The 21154-nt window shown below is 36.6% G+C and overlaps 2 protein-coding genes across 2 annotated transcripts; one reads left to right on the top strand and one right to left on the bottom strand.

Moving 5' to 3' along the window:
• Positions 1 to 776: 776 nt before the first annotated feature.
• On the bottom strand, positions 777 to 4800 carry LOC121967580 (rhomboid-like protein 14, mitochondrial). The gene is made up of 2 exons (XM_042517890.1): positions 4369 to 4800; positions 777 to 1762 (listed from the first exon to the last, which is right to left on the bottom strand). Exons 1-2 carry the CDS (start codon positions 4615 to 4617, stop codon positions 983 to 985), a joined length of 1029 nt encoding a protein of 342 aa, XP_042373824.1. The 5' UTR covers positions 4618 to 4800; the 3' UTR covers positions 777 to 982.
• A 980-nt stretch (positions 4801 to 5780) lies between these two features.
• Positions 5781 to 20656, top strand: LOC121967579 (charged multivesicular body protein 7-like). Its single transcript, XM_042517889.1, has 8 exons — positions 5781 to 6143; positions 6639 to 6698; positions 16984 to 17154; positions 17247 to 17429; positions 17588 to 17718; positions 18625 to 18793; positions 18901 to 19030; positions 20257 to 20656. The coding sequence occupies exons 1-8, from the start codon at positions 5937 to 5939 to the stop codon at positions 20457 to 20459; spliced, it is 1254 nt and encodes a 417-aa protein (XP_042373823.1). The 5' UTR covers positions 5781 to 5936; the 3' UTR covers positions 20460 to 20656.
• Positions 20657 to 21154: the final 498 nt, after the last annotated feature.

Raw genomic sequence — 21154 nt, 5'->3', positions numbered from 1 at the left:
TCCATAAAAATTTAGATGCTAAAAAATTTTCATAAAATTTTAAAAAAGTCAAATTTTAATGCCATATGACTTTTTAAAACTCAATAAAAATCAAATTTAGATATCATTAAATTTCTATATAGTTTATAAAAATATGAGACTTTTAAAATTTATAAAAATTATTGAAAGTAATTTAAAATGGAAGATTCAATACGCACTCCTTAGTTCAGTTCGGTCTATAATAGTTGAGCCCATAGCAAAAATGAGATGGATCGGTGTGGTGTGGATTATGTTTCAGCTCAAGGTAGTAGAGCCAAGAGGTTTATGCAACTCACCCGAGGTGGCTTGGGTCTTGCCTCGATGTTTTAGACTTTTATAGAGGTGCTTGTTCGAAAAAAGAAGAAAGGAAACTTGCCTCAATGTTCCCTTAAAGCAAAGGATTGGACACCATTAAGAGAAAAAGGGGTATGACCTTATAACTTGGCAAATCAAGAGGCATAGAGATCAATAAACTGAAAACAGACTTGTCCTGAAAAAAGTTTCGTAACTAGCCCTGCAATGACAATCAATATCTGATTACAGAGAATAAAAAGAAACTCACTAGATGTTATGAACTCGTTATTCATTTTTGGCCGTGCCCCAGTTATCACTAGATGATAAAGTGGCAAAAGAAGCTTACGAAATGAACCGGGTTGATATATGCAATTATACACCTTCTAAACAGGGTCTACATCCATTTCCTACAAGATACGCCTGCAAATTTAGAATATCAACTATGGAAACATGTACGAATCGAATCACATCAAATTATTTCGTGTAATATATCCATTTATAAAGTCAGGAACTCTTTATATACTTCTGAATTGGAAACAAGACAAAAAATTGATATCTAAAAAATGTCTTGGGATCTCAATCAAGGTACCAAGGCCTGTAAACAAGCCTATTCACCTAATAGGATAGCACAACCTGGATTTCTCCTACGGTTGTGAGAAATTATGAATCATCAACCAAATCTTTCAAGCCTGCGAAGACGGAGCTCCTCTACCGATAGGTTGTTGTTTGATGGATTTGACTGTCTGACCTGGCGGAATCCATTGCCCCAACGAGGTGTGCTGCACATCTCGCATACATCATCGTGCATTGAGTTATCATACGTGCATGTATCACATCTCCAAACACCAGACTGGAACCTTGGTTGTGTGCTTCCAACTCTTCCTCCACCCGATATGCGACGGCGTTGTAAGTTGAAAATATTCTTGACAAACCTTAAAGGCCAGCTTACAACACCAAATGCTTTTCTTATGAGTGCAGACAGTGGATCCAGCCCTCTATATGAACTTCTCAGTTTAAGATACAGAAGACCAGCTAATATCCCACCCAAGTGACCCATAAAAGACACGCCTGGTACTAAAACTTGGATAAGGATCAATTCTGCCCATGCAGCATACCGTGTTGGGATTACCATACTATGTACATAAGTGTACTCATCAGAATATGCATTCAGTACGACCTTCAGGGCAAATAGAACACCAGAAAACCCAACAGAAAACTCATTGTAGTATGCTCTCTCATAGCCAAAGAAAATAAGCAAACCTCTAGCCATAAGTAAAGTAATGCCCTGTGACATCCCAAGCAATATTGCAACCATGGATACAAACTCCATACTATCCATTGATGTCTCGAGCTGGATACCCTTCCACAATAGAGACGTCATATTGTAGAAGAGATGTGCATCATCCAGATGATAAAATGGTGATAAGAAAAAACGCTTCAGATCACCATACTGCATTATAAGAAAACTGGAAATAGTAAGAGATTCTCCTATTTTACTAAAAAAAAAATCAAAGGTATGGAAGCAGGAAGAAGACAAGTCAGTCAAAAGTTGAGAGTAAAAAGACCCAATATCAGAATGAGAATTATAAACTCGAGAGTGTGAGTTCACAAACCACACTGCCAGTTGTGCTTTTTCCATAACAATAAAGTGCATTGAAACTCTTTGCAAGAACACTAAGACCAAAAGAAACTATACGCTGGAGAATCATAATATGTGCCATTAGCTGTTCATTCAATATTACATCTACATGTCCATTGGCACAAAATGATATTTTATAGTTAGATGAATTGGATAAGTTAGAGTTAAATATGTCAGCAATAGAACAAGACAACGAAAACTATAGTTAATGAAAAAAAGTTATTTAAATATTACAAGTACCCAAAGTTAAATAGAAGGATAAGCTCAAATAGTCAAGGCATATAGTGATGGTGATGATGATGATGATGAAAAAGAAAATAACACGGACAATTGGGATAAAGAGAGATTGGATATTTGTTGACATCATGAACTTCTTACATTTATAGAAAATAAATATGATTATATAATTCAACTGATGGCCGTCATATTATTAATCAGGGTTTACCAATAAAAAAAAGTGACTTAGACAAGTATAATTGAAGAAATAAAAAAATGTACAAGGATTGTATGGATTATGCAGAAAGATATGCTAAGAATGCTGAGACATTGCACCTTTAGCTCCATCAAACTAGGATGCAAATGGTGGAGGGTTGGATTAAGTCCACAGAACTATGCCTATAATTGCATGACCATGGATTCTAATCATATTTGGTTCAAGGTGAGAATGAGATGTCATCACCACCAGAGTGATAGTTTGGACTAACTATTTGTTGTTGTTGTTCTTGTCAACAATGCATTTCTGATGCATGTATGAATTGGAACAGGAATACGTTATTATATAGCACAATTGTGAAATTAGTGGTTAGTTCCTAGATGATGGGTATTTTCTGTCTAACGCCTATATAAGGAAGTAAATTTCTTGTATTTGATTATCTTATGCCAAACTGAACGCCTCATGGATCCCCTTTTATTATCCTCTCTCCATTTCTCTTCTTCTCGCCATGGTATTAGAGCCAAGTTTGATCCATCAATTTATAATCATTATTGCTGCTTGTATCAATACAGTGGAACACACTTAAATTTAGGTTTGTCCATTTTTATGTCTACCTTGGCATAGGATTATCTCATATTAGGACGGAAATTATTAAAGAATCATCATGTCCATAATAGCAATAAGCAACATTATAGAAGATGACAATATCTATTCTCCAAAACAATGATAATACTGTGATTTGAGAGAATTAAAATGGAGACAGAAATGAATTAACTGAGAACACATTAAGAAGTTTGGTAATATAGTTGCACAAATATGCAAGTTAAAGAACTTCATTTATTATTAAATGTATCTTGCACAACCTGGTATCCCATTAACTCTATCAACCCTTCCCCTCTGGGTAGATGACCAAATACACATGTTGTGCAACCTGGCATCCATATTGTGCAGATGGATTGGATCTCCTGTTCAAATTTTTTTGGTTTGATTTCTCTTTGGCATGGGGAAGTGATGCAATAGAAACTAGAATAGGCAGTCAATCTGTTGTTCTGATTTGAATTCAACTAAATCTCCTCTTTGATCCCCTATTATTCGCTCTCCTATCCTCATATTATCCTCTCAATGCAGTCACGCAAAATGTTTTCATTCTGAGTTTTCTGATTGATGCAATATGAAAGATGATAAAATGAGAGAAAGAGGTTAAGGTGGCATGGACAAGTTGGCAGAAAATTTGCAGATTTTATGGTTACGAAAGCCTATCAACAAGACACCAGGGGGGTGAGGAAAAGCAATAAAGGGAGAGAGAGAAAACGATGTGAATCTAAATTACATATGTAGTGCGGAGCCTATGACTTCACATGTATATATGCAGGATAATATCCTTGCAACAATCCAGCACATTTGATTCTTGTTCTGTTGGTTCCACTTTACCATCCCTTGCAAAGACTCTTTATATTATTGAGAATTTTTTTTTTTACAGAGATTAATTTTCGCACCATATTTTCTTATGGCAAACAAGAAAAACCACATGCAATCTACAATTAGTAATTAAGAGTATTAACGAACGTGTATACCCTCATTGAATTGCATATCAGAGTTGCAAAACAAAATAAATACTCAAAAAGATTAGGAAAGGTTAGGAAATAAGTTAGCTTAAAATATTTAAGCTTACTAATAAAGAGCTCGATTGCAAGCAAAAAGATTAATCATTATAGAATTTAAACACGATGGAAGTGGCATGACTATAGAAACTGAGATAATTAGCACTTCACGAAAGCAACGATGAATAATTGCACAAGAAAAAGCGTATTGATGACTAGAGAACTCATTGAGTGGTTGGAATTGAGTCCCAAAAAAAGGGAATAATTTTTATGACTGAAAAGGTAAGAATCCGTGCAGAAAACAGACTAATGACAGAAATCCGGTAACGTCACAAAAATCACGTGAAATTTTGTATTGATGCTATCGAAGAGAGCAGGTTTACCTTTATGATGAAATGGGGATTGAAGGAGACTTCATGTAAAGTAGGGAGCAGGCGGTCGAGGAACGAGGGACGGACGTAGACAATGGTGTTGGCGAGTAGGAGGCCGGCGGTGACTGGGGGCTTGTGGCCGAGGCGGTGGAACTCGGACGCCACTTGCAGCGCAAGCAGTGGCAGCATCCCCCTTGTCATCCGGCCCCATGCCCCACCGTCTCTGTTGTGATTTCTGCTTCTGAAGTAGTACCAAGACATGGATTCGTTGCTCCGCTCCCCGCTCCTTGCTCTTCTCTGATCTTGATCGAGGCGATCGCAGTCGTTGCCTCTTTCACATGGAAGAGGGAAGGAATCGCGTGCCCTTCTTTTCTTGGACGCCAAGAAATAGCAGGCGGATAGTCGCAGGGATGGAAATGAGAGACCGAGATAAATCTCGAAGCATCGGGCGCGACCCAAGTCTACATCGAAATTAAATACATGACAAAACAGGAAAATAAAATAATAAAAAAAAGCGCTTTATTTTTTTAATTCGGTAATTTACTAAAGGAGGCATATATAGAGATCTAAATTTACCAATAGATGTACTCTACTTTGATATTTACCCAAGAACGTATCTTTTTAAAAGTATTTCCTATTTTACCCTCCTGACAATTTGACTTTTTTACCTTTTTCTTTTCTACATTATTTTCTCTCTCTTCTCTCTCATCTCTTTTTTGACATATGAATAATATTAGTTAATCTTTTAATAACATTTTAATACATTTGAAGGAAAAAAAAATAATGAATAGCATATTTGAACTCTTTATAATTTCAGAAATCTATCGGAACTAAAATGAGTGTAATCGAAGTTCTCTAGGTCGATTAGTGGGTTTCGATCAAAACCCACTGATGGACCTAGAGAACTCCGATTACATCCATTTCAATTTCTATGAATTTTTGAAATTGCAAGAAGTTCAAATATGGTGTCCATTATTTATTTTGGCTTTTCATAGATATTAACATACAAAATCAAAGAATCGGCAAAAAAGCCCACGTTGGGCCTGATATGATTCCATATCAAGCTCAACATGGACATGATATGACTCCATATCAGACCCAACATGGCCTGTTTTTGTCGATTCTTTAATTTTATATATAAACATCTATAAAAAAATCAAAATAAATAATAAACACCATATTTAAACTTCTTGTAATATCAAAAATTCACATAAATTAAAATGGATATAATCAGATTTCTTTATGTTCAGTCAGTTTTAATTTAAATAAACAAAATTTGACTAAGAAATTGTTCAAAATTAGCCTTTCTGTCGCATCTGGTTGGATTTAGATTTAGTCTCTGTTTACTTGAAAGTCTGTTTACTTGGGAGGAGCACGGAGGAGCCCGGCCCGATTGCACTAGATGTAAATGCAAGCGCTTGATCTACCTCTTCGCCTTTCTCGAACCTTCCTAAATTTTGCCTCTCGTCTCCGGGTACTGGACACCCGCACGACCTCGCCCCTCCGGAATCCTACAGAGTTTCCAAAATTCAATTTCTCCCCTCAAGAAATGAATAAGATTTAGCATTGTATTGATCTCGATGAGTCGGGTCATCGCTTCTTCTTCGACGGTAGAGGAGCTCGTAAGGAGTGAGGTGCCGGATTGGGACGACGAGGTCACCGCGGTAGCCCGCTTCAAAGCCTTCAGCGGGCAGCGGACGGATTGGGAGTCGAAATTTGTCTTCTGGCGGGATCTCATCATCAGAGTCGCTCGCCATCTGGGCGTCTGCACCCTGAGAGTCTCCGAGGTCTGTGATTTGGGTGCATTTAGCTTATCACTGGAGTGAGAGGAGGATAGTTGAGTTCTTTCTGCTACATGGATAATTTGATACTTCAGTTGGTCTAATTCACCCACTGCTCTAAATGATAATTTTAGTGACCATTTTTCTTTGTTTATACTTAAAATTCATTGACTAGTGTAACTTCAACAAATAATAATACTAGTTTTCCTGATTTATTTTATAGAATTATTATATTTTATCCTTGAAAGATGGCAATTACTGTTGTATATTTGCTCATTTTGAAGCCTAAGTTAATAGCAGCCATTTGGCCATGAAATATGTTATGTTTATGCAGCTTGATGTTTGTCTCCTTTTTTTCCCTCCATAACATCCTGCTTATCATATATGGTTTTGACAAATGACCATATTATCTATTAACCACTTTGGTGATCGATTTAGCTATGTGGTATTCTAATAATCTATGAGTTATGATTATACCGACTTTTATGCTCTACAATGTAGGTGAAGAATACATGGTTTTCTAGAGGAGGATTGACTCCCTTGTGTCTTGACAGGGTCCTGGTAAGCTTAATTAATCATTAGTTCTTTGGATTTGTATTCACATTTATTCTATGTCAAGACATTATGTTTTGCTAGTCTAAGCCTACCATCATATATGTAGTTGAACATTGCCAGCTTCTTTCCAACATAAACTTGATATTGCATGAGAATGATGTATATACATATCATTTCGTCTAGTATCTAGAAAGACTTTTTTTTTTTTTGCTAGCATTGATACTTGTGGGAGAGCTAATGTTTCTCATAAAAGATATCTTTTGTGAGTGCAGAAGTTTTTTCTTACATCAGAAATCCTATATTAGTTTGTGTATAATTTATTATTTAATTAGTCCATCTTCTCTCCATTTGTTTTCTTTTCCTTGCTGTCTAAACTTGGTATTTGATTAATAGCAATGCTATTTTCGCATCTCTCTGAGCTATGCCTTGGATTTAAGTGTTGAATACACAGGGTTACTAGCCTGCTGACAGGGTTTTGGTAGCTGAGAGAGAGAGAGAGAGCAAAAGAAGGATGGTTTTATTAATAGTTACATCTAAACCTTGTTGTCCCATTTAGTTGCCCATTCCTGATTCTTTCCAAGATCAGGTGCCAACTGGCCATGTTTGCATCCTGCTCTTTTTTCTCTCGTATTTTGGAGTACAATTTTAAAAAATATTTAGTCGCATTGCATCTAGATTTTTATGATTTTTTTCAACTTATAATACCTAAAGTAATATTTGGACTTGTGCGGGTAATTTAAACAGGTTGAAGAGTCTCTCTCTCACTGGAGACATCAAAATTAAGAAACTCAAACTCATTTATTAATGCTTAATGAGACTGTAGATCTCCTAACTCCTAACTTATTGGAAATAGATGGTTGAGATTAGTAAATCAAGTCTGTATGCCGATAGAAGGCTGAAGGCTACAGAATTTGATGGATCGAAAGCGCTAGAGGGGGGGGGGGGGGGGGGGGAATAACGCTCGTGGCTATTTCGTTTTTCAAAATCCGTAAATCGTACGTGAAACTAATAGAGTAATAAGCAGCGGAATAAAGACAGTCAAACACAGAGACACAGGGAATTACTTCGTTCGGAGCCTAAGGCGACTCCTACTCGAAGGCCCGCGATCCTTGATCGCTTCCGGTGGACAACAATTATAATATCGTGAATAAGTACAACTGGAATTGAAACAATACCGACAACAAAATAATAACTGAAGCTTTAGGTCGTCGGCGACTGTAACAGCACTTTAGAGTCGTTTCTTGAGCAGCACACAGCAGAAGGAGAGCTTGTCGAATCGTTGTTTTTGAAGCTGCACCTCAACCCTCCTTTTATATGAGGTTCAGGGCGCCTGGATCCTTTCCGGGCGCCTGGAGTGTGACGTGGCCAACCAACCAGGATGCTCCACGTGGCGAAGTCGCGCAGGGGATAAAAGTTGGTCCCGGGCGCCCGGACCACCTTCTTCCAGCAGGTTCCTCACCTGCAAACAAAGGTTAGTCCGAGCAAAATACCCTGCAAGACAGTGTTAGAATCTGATAAAACACAGTAAGTAATAACTGACAGTCTTCGGACTGTCCGAGTCTGACTTCGGATTTCCAACCGGAAACCCTAGGTCGACCCGACGCCTACTGTTCCCTCTACGGGGAACGCGTCCTCAGGAGAGATTACCTGATGCCAGTCCGGTCCTCTAGACCGACTGGACTTTTCACCTAGGGTTACCACCCCCTAGGACCTAGGGTTACCGCCCCCTAGGGTTTTTCTCCACCTAGGGTTACCACCCCCTAAGACCTAAGGTTACCGCCCCTAGGACCTAAGGTTACCACCCCTTAGGGTTTTTCACCTGCCTAACCACAGCTAGGACTTTCCTGAAACACTCATTCAAACATGTTAGATCACACACTAACTTAACTTTGAATCCTTTGCCATTATCAAAACTAAGGTTCGATCGTCGGATGCTTCCTGCACCAACAATCTCCCCCTTTTTGATAATGGCAACCGAAATTCAATGTTAAGTAAAAAAAAATATGCAGTTATATATAAGCACAAGACACAAGATAAGCGTGATAGCAAGATAAGCATAAACATAGCTCCCCCTTAATACAAGCTCCCAAATAATTTCTCTACTCTTTCTTTGAATTTGAATTTCTATTTTTATTTCTTTCTTTGAATTTTTCTACTCTCCCCCTTTGCCATATATAAAAAATAAGCTAGTTTTGAAAAAAAAACTAAATTTTTCAAGACAGAAATTAGCAGAAAACGTTTTAACTTAGTCAAGGAGCAAGTGAAAGGCAACACCTTAAAATAGCAATAGTTTTCAAAATTTTATCAATTGAGAAATTTTTAACTTCAAAAATTTTCAACCAAAATTTTCAACTTGAGAAATTTTCAACCAAAATTTTCAACTTTAAAAATTTTCAAACAAGATTTTCAACTTAAAAAAAAATTTCAATTTTAGCAATTTTTCAAACAAAATTTTTCAATTTCAGCAAATTTTCAATTTCAGCAAATTTTCAAACAACATTTTCAGCTTCAGAAATTTCCTAACAAAATTTTCATCTTCAAAAATATTCAGGTGTTTTAAGGAAAATTTCCAAAAAAAATTTTTAACTTAAAAATTTCAAAGTTTTAATTAATACTGCTTTAAAAGAAATTTTTAACTTAAATTTTTTTTTTAAAAGTTTTAAAGAAAATAATACTTAAAAACTTTAAAGTTTTAGAGAACACTTGAAAGTTTTAAACTTAGAGAGAGTTTTTTGAGAAAGCTGCTTAAGACATGTTTTTGAAATGTATTTCAAGAATAGTTAAGGCAAAGGAGAAGGGATGACCTTATTTTTAAATAGCTTGCCCTTTGTTTTAGTAAGGTATCAGAGCCCTAAAGTCAAAGCATGAGTCAAGATTTTTTTTTTTATCAGATCTTTTAAGTACAGACATGCTTAAACTTCTTATTTCCTTCACCAACTGTCTAACCGTTTAGCTACTTGCTGATTGCCTAGAGGGCAACAGTGTTCACTTAGTTAGTCAAGTCAAGTCAATTGATCCAGTTAGATTTGACTAAGGCTGGAAGACTTGATTTGATTACTGTTAATCATGTATTTAACGCCCAGACTCATATTGATGCACAGAAATAAGCATTCTCGAGTCCAGGCTGTACCCTATGCATCTCACACCGTTCTATGTTTTACAAACACAATCAAGGTAAACTTAGGTGTTTGTGAGATGCTCTGACTGAGTCCTGGGAGAACATGATTTCTAGGGGAAATCCTAGGCTAAATCCAACTTTTGAAAGTCTAGTAAAGTAGGGATTTTGAAAAATCAGTTTTGCCTAGAAGTTATAAATCTGAAACAAAAGGACTGGATTGAAAGTATCTATTCTACCCAGCACATTCCTATTTGTCTTCTAAGTGTACTGAACTCAAGTTCAGGTAAGGGTTTTGTAAAGATGTCAACTAAGTTTGATTTTGACTCAACATAATTGAGTACAATGTCACCCTTAGCTACATGATCTCTTACAAAGTGGTGTTTTACTTCTATATGTTTCGTCCTTGAGTGATGAATTGGGTTTTTTGTTAGATTTATAGAACTTATGTTATCGATTGAGATTTTTGTTTTTTGATATTCAAGTTGATAGTCTTTAAGGGTATGCATCATCCATAGTAATTGAGATGTGCATTCACCTAGTGCTATATATTCAGCTTCAGTGGTAGATAAGGCAACACAGTGTTGTTTTCTACTTGACCAACTCACTAAGCAGTGCCCTAAAAATTGACAACGGCCACTTGTGCTTTTTCTATCTAGCTTGCACCCGGCATAGTCAGAGTCAGAGTAGTCGGTTAAATCAAGGGTGCAAGATCTAGGGTACCAAAGTCCTACGTTTAGGGTTCCTTTAACATACCTAAGGATTCTTTTTACTAATGTTAAGTGAGACTCTCTTGCACAAGATTGGTATCTTGCACACATACCTACTGCAAAGATGATGTCTGGTCGACTTGCAATTAGGTATAGTAGACTTCCTATCGCACTTCGATAGTATTTCAAGTCTACTGGTTTTTCTTCTAAGTTCGAGTCAATTTTAACATTAGTAGCCATTGGTGTATTAATGATTTTAGAATTTTCCATTCCAAATTTATTAATTAATTCCTTAGCATATTTAGTTTGATAAATATAAATTCCGTCCTTGGTTTGCTTAATTTGTAAACCTAAAAAGAAATTGAGTTCACCTACTAGACTCATTTCAAATTCATTTTCCGTTAGTTTGGTAAATTCTTTTAAAATTTTTGAGTTGGTTGATCCAAAAATGATATCGTCGACGTAAATTTGTGCTATAAAGATGTCGTTTTCAAAGGTTTTTACAAAAAGGGTTGGGTCTATTTGACCTTGGTTGAACTCTTTTGATATTAGATAGTTGGACAGTCGTTCATACCAAGCCCTAGGTGCTTGTTTTAGTCCATACAGGGCCTTTTTTAATTTGAAGACATAATTTGGATGTTCTATGTCCTCAAATCCTGGGGGTTGACCTACGTATACTTCTTCTTTAATAAATCCGTTTAAGAATGCAGATTTTACATCCATTTGAAATAGCTTGAATCCTTTGTGTGCTGCATAGGCCAATGGATTCAAGTCTTGCTACAGGAGCATAGGTTTCATCATAGTCTAGCCCTTCTATTTGATTGAACCCTTTGGCTACTAACCTGGCTTTATTTCTTACTATTTCACCTTGATCATTTAATTTGTTTCTAAAAACCCATTTAGTGTCAATTATGGTTTTGTCTATGGGTTTAGGCATTAATTCCCATACCTGATTTCTTTCAAATTGGGCCAGTTCTTCTTGCATTGCTATAGTCCAATCTGGGTGTAAGGCCTCTTCTATGGTTTTGGGTTCAATTTTTGAAATTAGGGCTATTTGACTCTGGTTTCTATAGGATGACCTAGTTCTTACTCCTACAGTTGGATCACCCAATATTTGGTCAGATGGGTGATTTGTGCTTGTTCTGGTTGGTCGTATGTCATTTGAATTAGTGATTTGTTCTTCAGATTCAATAGGTTCAGGTTGAGTTTCGTCATCTTCTCTGTTTATTGGATTAACATTTTCTGTATCTTCAGTTTCATTTATAGTGTCTTCATCAAATTTTATATTTGTTGTTTCTTCTACTTTTAGAGTATTCTTGTTATATACTCTATATGCTCTACTAGTGGTTGAGTACCCTAAAAATATTCCTGGGGTTGTTTTTGATGTAAATTTTCCTAAGTAATCTTTAGTGTTTAAAATAAAGACTTTACACCCAAATACTTTTAAATAGTTTAAGTTAGGAATTTTATTATAATAAATTTCATAGGGGGTTTTATTTTGAAATTTGTTAATTAAGATCCTATTTTGAATATAGCATGCTGTACTAATTGCTTCAGCCCAGAATTGATCCTAGTTTAACATGGTTCTAGCAGCTTCTTGTAAGTTCTGTTTTTACGTTCTACTAAACCATTTTGTTGGGGGGGTTCTAGGGCAGGAGAATTCATGTTTGTACCCATTTATCTCACATAATTCAGTGAAGTTGTGATTCTCAAATTCTCCTCCATGATCACTTCTTATCCTTTTAATTTTAGTATCTTTTTCATTTTCTGTTAATTTGCAGAAATTACTAAATATTTTCAAGGTTTCATCTTTTGTTTTTAGAAATCTTACCCAGGTGAACCTGGAGTAGTCATCAATTATGACTAAGCAATATTGGTTCTTGCTTAGTGACTTGGCTCCATGTGAATCAAATAGATCTAGGTGAAGGAGCTCAAGTAGATGGGTAGTTCTAACCGTATTGGTTGACTTGTGGGTGAACTTGGTTTGTTTTCCTTGTTGACATGCATTACAGATTGAGTTTTCAATAACTTTTAATTTGGGCAACCCTCTAACTAGTCCATTTTGACTCATTTTTGAAATGAGTCTTGTGTGAGTGTGACCGAGTCGTCTGTGCCATAACTCAGTTTCCTCTTGTTGTGTTAGAAAACATTTTATTGAGGACGACGGTAGATGAATGGTGTAAACATTATCTTTCCTAGTGCCCTTAAGTGTGATTTTTGGATTATCGACATGTTTAACTATACATTCAGACTTGGTAAAATTGACTGAATAACCAGTATCGCATAGTTGACTTATACTTAATAAATTAAAATTAAAATTCTCAACTAACAGTACTTTTCGAATAATAAAATCAGAATTAAGCTCGATATTACCTTTTCCGATTACTTTCAGTTTTCCATCGTTGCCTAGGTCTTTTAGTTTTAGCTTAGTGAACTTCAACCTATCTCCAGTCATATGTCTGGAGCATCCACTGTCCAACATCCATTGATCCAATTCCTACACATAAAGTAGTTAATGGATCAAAAGACAGTTTGATTGAAGTAGGTCCCTAATTTAGTATCTTACCTAATCTGAGTTTATTTGGTGATTTGATGTTTAATTGAGAATTATTAATTCAAATTTTGAAATTGTTTAAGTTAATTTTGAAAATGTTTAACTTCACTTAAGTAAGATTTAAAATTTGCTTAGTCATTTCACCCGATGTATGTTTTCAATCAGGGATCCTATTTTTCTGTGAGATGAATTTGTTCAATTTATAGGATTTTGTTTAACTTTATGTTAGATTCGGGTTTAGCTTTGGGTCCAACAAGTAAGCGTTCTTTGGATAAACTTCTGGGCTATGGTGAGTCACAAGGAGCTCATTAAAGTAACCATGCCTTCGAGGTTTCCCAAATAGTCCTACCCATTGAGCTTTAATACTAAACCTTGGTCTAACTAGTTAGGATCCATTTAAGGGTAGCTTCGGTTAGTTCCACTTGGCCAAATGCACCAGGTCGAAGCCATATCTTCCTAGACATGCGATGCCCAAGTTTTCCCAACGTACTATCACCCAAAAATTTCACCAGTACTGTGCTTCAAGTTAAAATTTAACCCTTTTTAATCTATCCCTATTTACCCATCCGGGTGATCTACTCTTGTTTACCCATTTCGGGTAGATTAAGTTCGGTTACCCTGTCGGGTAAATAGATTTCGGAGTTGCCAGCTATTCTGGACCCTCCTTTTATTTGATTTTTGAATTTTAAATTTTAATTACGAATTTTGAGTTTTGAATTAATTTTGAATTTTTAATTTTTAATTCCGAATTTGAGTTTTGAATTAATTTTGAATTTTGAATTTTTAATTCCGAACTTGAGTTTTAGATTAATTTCGATTTTTTTTTTTAATCTTTAAGTTTTAGATTAATTTCGATTTTTTTTTTAATTTTTAATTTTTAGATTAATTTCGAATTTTTTAAATTTGAGTTTTTAGATTAATTTCAAACTTTTAAATTTGAGTTTTTAGATTAATTTCGAATTTTTAAATTTGAGTTTTAGATTAATTTCGAATTTTTAAATTTTAGATTAATTTCGAATTTTTAAATTTGAGTTTTGGATTAATTTCGAATTTTTAAATTTGAGTTTTTAGATTAATTTTGAATTTTTATTGTTTTAGCTCCCCCTGGATCATAGCCTCGATAATGTTTATTAAGGTAATGTATTTGATCCTTAGGAACCCAATAATATCCAAGTCCAACTTGATTGATCAGGTTGGATTTGACAACCCATGCTTGGACCACTTTTCTATTTGGTTTGTTTATTAAGGATAGGTAAGATTTATATTTCTTTTTATATCCTGACTTGATTAGTTAAGGATTCGTTGTTTGACGTTTCTTTAAGGAGTGTTACTTCCTTCAGAAGCGCTTTGATTCGAATCTTGGACTTAGCTACTTTATGCATTAAATAATTAATTAAACTGTATAAACGACTTTTACTTACAGAGGGGTTCGGCCCTTCGGAAACGGATGCGGATTCGTGGCTTCTCTCGGACTCGGCTTCCGATTCGTCCTCACTTCCGGATCCGTCGGTGAAGTCCCGGGCTGTCAAGGCAAGAAAGTTCGTCTGTTCTTGTTCTTCGTCGTCGGATTCCTCGGAAGAAGACTCGTCCCATGTTGCCTTCAATGCCTTCTTTCTTTTGGGTTTCTTTGAATCCTTCTGGTTCGGGCAATTTGCCTTGATGTGACCCTTCTGATTGCACCCATAGCAAGTCACTTCGAATTTAACCTTCGAGCTTGGTTGGGCTTCTTTAGACTGGATGACCTTTCTGAGATCCTTTTTGTTGAAGCCCTTCTTTTTGCAGAGCTTCTTAACTAAGTTGACTATCTCGGTTGTAAGTTCATCGTCGTCTTCTGAATCTGGTTCTTCTTCTGATTCTTGATTCGCGCGATCTCCTGCCTGCAACCAAAGCCAACCCTTTCTCGGTTAGGCGTGCATTAAAATAGTTCATCTAATTTAATGGTGGATAAGTCCTTGGAGACCTTGGCATCTATCATGGATGCCCACAAGGTGTTCCTGGAAAAGCGTTTAGAGAATACCTTATTATGTCCCGGTTGGTAGCCTATCGCATGAAGTCCATTGAGAGATCTTGAATCCGGGCATGGAGTTGTGCAGCTGTTTCTTCCTGCAATTTGATGTTAAATAATTTATTAAAATTAAGTCTCTTTTACTTACTTTGTTGTCGGATGTCCTTCGTGAAGTTCAATTAGCTTCTCCCACAATTCTTTTGCAGGGGCCGATGCGGTTGAGTTCTTCTTTTGATAGGCCACACTGGAGGGTGCAGTTGCCTTGGCATTAGCTTCCACTTTCTTGATTAAGGATGCATCCCAGTCCTCGTAGTGGTTTCCGGTGGTGTCGGTTGGCAGTTTGAATCCGGTTTTGACAATCATCCGGACTTCAGTGAGTCCGGAGATATGCCTCCATCCGACCCTTCCAGACCAAGTCGTCTCCGGTGAATAGCGGAGGCTACTGTAGCCTTTTAGATTTACCTAAAGCGAAAAACAACCACAAAATGTCCCGGGACTTGGTCCCGGCTTAGTAGTGCGGAAGGAAAAAATGGATCACGAACTCGGGTGGTGTTGCACCAATTCCGAGAAAAACCGATTCGAGGGAAAAGAATTAGAATATAGCTATGAGGCTAAATTCTAATCGACTCCAAAATAAAAAAATACCACGAAAAAATTATTTTGAATGGTGGTTGCACCGATTCAAAATGTCCCCGTCCGATACCAATTGATGGATCGAAAGCGCTAGAGGGGGTGAATAGCGTGGCTATTTCATTTTCAAATCAGTAAATCGTCGTGAAACTAATAGAGTAATAAGCAGCGAATAAAAACACAGAAACACACAGAGAATTACTTCGAGCCTAAGGCGACTCTACTCGAAGGCCCGCGATCCTTTCGGTGGCAACAACTATAATATCGTGAATAAGTACAAGGAAATAAGTACAACTGGAATTGAAACAATAACAACAAAATAATAATAATATTTTAGGTCGACTGTAACAACACTTTAGAGTCGTTTCTTGAGCAGCACATGAGAAGGAAAGCTTGTCGAATCGTTGTTTTTGAAGCTGCATCTCAACCCTCCTTTATATGAGGTTCCGGGCGCTTCCGGGCGCCTGGAGTGACGTGGCCAACCAACCGGGATGCTCCACGTGGCGGTCAGGGATAAAGTTGGTTACAGGCGCGGACTGCGGCGCCGGATCCATCCGGCGCCCGGACCACCTTCTTCCAGCAGGTGCAAACAAAGGTTAGTCCGAGCAAAATACCTGCAAGCAGTGTTAGAATCGATAAAACATGATAGTAATAGCGGCGGTCTTGACCGTCTCGACTTTCAACCGGAAACCCTAGGTCGACCGGACGACGGGGAACGCGTCCTCACCTACTCCCCTCAGGAGAGATTACCTGATGCCAGTCCAGTCCTCCAGACCGACTGGACTTTTCACCTAGGGTTACCACCCCCTAGGACCTAGGGTTACCGCCCACTAGGGTTTTTCTCCACCTAGGGTTACCGCCCCCTAGGACCTAAGGTTACCGCCCCTTAGGGTTTTCCTCCACCTAGGGTTACCGCCCCCTAGGACCTAAGGTTACCACCCCTTAGGGTTTTTCACCTGCCTAACCACAACGAGGACTTTCCTGAAACACTCATTCAAACATGTTAGATCACACACTAACTTTGAATCTTTTGCCATTATCAAAACTAAGGTTCGATCGTCGGATGCTTCCTGCACCAACAGAATTTAGAGTCATGGTCAGTTGCAGGAGTGACTGTTAAATACTTTGGTTGTCTTAGTTTTGAAGTAAACTCAATGTTGTCTGGAAGTTACACCTTTACCTGAAACAAATTTCTTGTTTGAGAATTGTTCTTTTAATTGTAGTGTTAAGATTCTTGCTTGTAATTCTAGACTTACCTTACTCAATGTTTACTTCAGCAAGAAATGTATTGCAATGGTGATGTTTTATCGAGACAAGATCTAATTGATCCGTCCCGTGGCCATATCTATCGGTTGCTTAGAAGAGCAGGGCAACTTGTTGGTGCATTTAGATCATCATCTTTAATAGACAGTGTTGAAGAGTGTCTTGTCCTTAAGCCACTGCTCCAAGTAAGTAGCAAAGTTTGTTTTATCAATTTGTTCAAACTCATAAATGTTATGTTTTAAAATAAAAGATCGGTTTGTTCCATTGACTATTGCAGGAATATTCTTCTAATGTTATTAAAAATCTTTCTGAAAAGCATTGGACTTCTACTTGTGTTGTCACAATGGATGAGTTCAAGACTGCCTGTAAAGGTTCTGGTGAAGCTTCTTTGATCTTAAGTTATCTTTGTGAGAATGGAAAAGCACAATATCTCTCAATAAGGAAGGAAGAGATTATTGAGGTAAATAATCTGTGCATCATTTAAATATTATAACTGTCACACCCTCACTGTCATGTTTTAGCACTTTCAGCGTCCTAAGTTGTGTTAGTATGCACGCCAAAAATCATTCTCATGCAATGTGATAATTTTCGTTTATCCACTTTGGCTGCTTCCTCTAGGGCGTGAAAGTGTCCTTGGTGCCAGTTCCTGTACCAAGTGTCTCCAGCCTGGATTTTGACGCTTTACATTTAGTATGGACAGCAGAAAAGTTGCAGCGGCAAATTAATGTGATTGATAGCCGTTGGGAGCTGTAATTTTTCTCTTCCTCCTTAGTTCTATTACATCAGAGATAGAATATTAATCTAGAATAAAGTACTTAATGAATACTAATCTGGAGAGGTAGAATCCCATAGTTTAAGCTTCTCTGGTGCTGTGCTAACAAAGAAAATTCAGCTGGTGTATATTGTTGAATATTGATCTTGTGGCATTACTAGTGTAGACTGCAATGTTGTACTATGTTTATTTGCTAGCAAACTTGATTTGGCGGCTCTATGATTCCAATAACATTTTCACATGGCCTGGTGTGTTACTTTCATACATCTTACTTTCCGTACATTTATTTCTTATCTGGATGCCAATTATTGATGCTGGTTTAACACAATAGGCATTTTTCAGTGACCAAGTTATATCCCTATAATTACCCATTTGACACAATAGGAATTGTCATACTAAGTTATATTCCTTATTCCTACAATTACCCATTACCTTTGTGGTCTACCTGAACTTGTAACTCAATGGCCTACATTTTAGCTTTGTGTAATATTTAAGACGACTGCAAGTATGAAATGGTAATTGATGATGCCTGTGTTACTGTTTTTACCCATGGTTGTTTCATTCCTCATGCACCGAGTCACTTTAAGTATTTTTTTTGCATTTTTCATTCTCTTAGAAAGTTGCTATTGCAACTTCAATTATTAGAACACCTGAGGAAGCAAATTCCAAATAGGACAATTGTATATAGAAAACTATGTGATTCTCTAGTTTCCAAAAAAAATGGAGAGAGGGAAAAAACAGCTCTCAAGGATATCTGCAGATTTACATTATGATTATTTGGAAGAGAAACCTATGGATCTTTTTTAGAACATGAAGTACATTTTTCTGTTCTAACAACCTGCAAAAAAATGATCTCAGCATTATTTGCCTGTGCTTTCTACAGTTCTAGAAAAATGGCATTGACATCCTTTAAGTCGGGAAACAAACAAGCTGCATACAGGCACATACGACAGTCCAAATTGTTGTCAGAAACCAGATCAAAACACACTTCCTTTTTGGAACGGGTGGAGGAAGTTCTCAGTGTCATTGCTGATGCTGAATCTACTAAAAAGGTTACTTTCAAGGGGAAATGACTGGTTGATAATGTATCTATTCACTCACTCACTCGTTGAAGATATCTCTAATCAATGATTGGTTCTCTTCCACCTTGAACTATCAGGTTTCTGAAGCTATCCAGGTAGGTGTTCAAGCAATAAAGGAATGTAATATTAACGTGGAGGAAGTGCTGGACCAACTCCAAGAACTCGATGAACATATTAAAGCACAAAAGGAAGTCGCTGAAGTCTTAGGTAATGCCTCATATCTTTTCAACAGGACAAAGCAAGAAGGGTTTATAGTCATTACCATTCCTGGCCATTTAGGCTCGTCTTTCTGTTGGGGAAATATTTCCCAATTTTGGCCAAAAGCATTCACCCAAATCGTACAGAAAATGTTGATTTGGGTGGAATGCATCAATTTTATCTAGATAAAGAATTCAAAATGAATTTTTGTGTTTTACTAATTTGTTATTTTTTAGTGTTTTCACAAATTTAACATCTCTTCCTCCTTTCCCCTGAAGGAAACATGGGAAAGATATCTCTCCTAGTTTCTTTCCTCCAAGATATCCTTTCCCTATAAATTCATTTCTATGCTCTTCACTCCCTTACATTTTCCCTCTTTCGTAGGAAAACTGTCCATCTTAGCCCCATTAGACAAACTGTCATCCCCAACCCACCCATTAATTCTGCCTGGCCACTACGCTCATATTTCTTAGGGAGTGGAAAAAAGAATAGAAGAGAATAATGTAACAGCAAGGTGGGTATTAGTTTTGCTTTATTTTTCAAATAATGCAAACAAATAAAGAGAACATTTATAAAGTTCAATATGAGTATATGACAATCAAGCAAACTATATTTGAGATGATGTTTGAAAATGAGAAAAAAAAAAGATGGAGGAAAGATTTAGTAGAGCATATGGAAAGATAGGAAATTTTATATCATGGAAACAAATTCAAAAATTTTGAAAGGATTTGACATAGATGAAATATATTATATATAATTTAGATAATATGACATTTTGGTATCTTGGGTAGGACGTGTGGACACAGAATACCTAATCTACCCTAAGCATTCTTCAGTTTGTGAAATTCAAAATGAAACTGCCCCAAAGGTCCAGTATCTGCTATAATCAAGCACGGACTGCAACTGAGTTGGTGTTCTATCAATATTGTCATCCTCACTTATATTTACTGTATGAATCATCATTCGTTTGAGCAAACAAGATAGTATATGGTCGATATTTCTAGGTTCTATTTGCTTGCCTATGTATATGCAGTGAAGTTCCTGAAGTTAGAATTACAATTGTTCAAAATGAATATAATATCATGATAATCTAGTGAAATATAGGATTTGCTTGATCAATTTCTCAACTGCAGGAAAAAAGTGGTTCATGATTCACAAGATATAATTGCCGACTTATTTTTGGGGCTTGGATTTATATATTTAGTAATGGAGATTCCTTTTTTTTTCCCTTGCAGAATCCACACCCTTACAGACACTGGACATGGGTGACGAAGACATTGAAGAAGAATTCAGGAAGCTGGAGCTTGAAATCTCGGGTGAGATTCACCCACCCAAGCTCCAGGAGCCTGTTGACCAAGATGTTAATGGAGCAAGTTCACAAGTGTTCTCCGAGATATTGACCCAGGACCTGTCTAAACTCAACCTTGAGGCGGCTTAAGTTTGTTTAACATTATCAGCTGCATCTATTGATCTTGAAAACTTGAAAGATCAGAGAGGAAACTCTGCATATCTGTATATAGAAACACTGTAAAAGTACCAGATAATTCTATAAATATATATTCAGTTATGCATTTTTTTTATGTAACCTTGCAAAGTCCATCTAGTAATTTTTCTGTTCCAATTGTATTGTGATTATGATCATCCCGACGCTTCTCACAGCCTTTTAATCTATGATTCCTGATTATATTGTAGTCAGTCCTCAATCCCTTTAATCTATGATTTTTTTTTTATTTATTTTTTGTGCCAAAAGCAATGAGTTTGCCTGGCAAGTTTGTCTTGTGATTTAATTTTTCCAGGATGTAAAAGAGTTGCATCTCATGCTTCGGATGAAATCAACGAGTTGAACTTCACTTCTCACACTGGTGATGAAATCGAGCTGAGTCAAAATGTATCCAAATTGGATTAGGTCTGATTGTGTAGCATGTTATAGCAATGTTTATGGACGAGAATTGCATGTCATGTTGAGAATTGCATCTCTAATTTTAATTAAAAATTCAATATAAACTATTGTAAATATATCATAATTTTCGTTTTTATACTAACTTTATCCGAAAGCACATATCATTTAATAAACTTTTAATCATGTCTCTATAAAAACCCACGCATTAAATGGATTATTGGCTAATTTTGAAA

Source organism: Zingiber officinale, chromosome 3B, assembly GCF_018446385.1.
Source record: "Zingiber officinale cultivar Zhangliang chromosome 3B, Zo_v1.1, whole genome shotgun sequence".
In the NCBI taxonomy this organism is placed as follows: domain Eukaryota; kingdom Viridiplantae; phylum Streptophyta; class Magnoliopsida; order Zingiberales; family Zingiberaceae; genus Zingiber; species Zingiber officinale.
Note: the sequence above shows the minus strand (reverse complement) of the source record. Positions and strands in the feature narration are given on the sequence as shown.

What these genes read in the sequence shown, in the direction of transcription:
- LOC121967580 (XM_042517890.1), bottom strand. Translation starts at nt 4,617, where the DNA reads ATGTCTTGGTACTACTTCAGAAGCAGAAATCACAACAGAGACGGTGGG. An exon ending in ATCCCCATTTCATCATAAAG is followed by an intron (nt 1,763 to 4,368) that starts GTAAACCTGCTC and finishes CTTATAATGCAG; the next exon opens with TATGGTGATCTGAAGCGTTT.
- LOC121967579 (XM_042517889.1), top strand. Translation starts at nt 5,937, where the DNA reads ATGAGTCGGGTCATCGCTTCTTCTTCGACGGTAGAGGAGCTCGTAAGG. An exon ending in ATTGATAGCCGTTGGGAGCT is followed by an intron (nt 17,719 to 18,624) that starts GTAATTTTTCTC and finishes TGCTTTCTACAG; the next exon opens with TTCTAGAAAAATGGCATTGA. An exon ending in GGAAGTCGCTGAAGTCTTAG is followed by an intron (nt 19,031 to 20,256) that starts GTAATGCCTCAT and finishes TTTCCCTTGCAG; the next exon opens with AATCCACACCCTTACAGACA.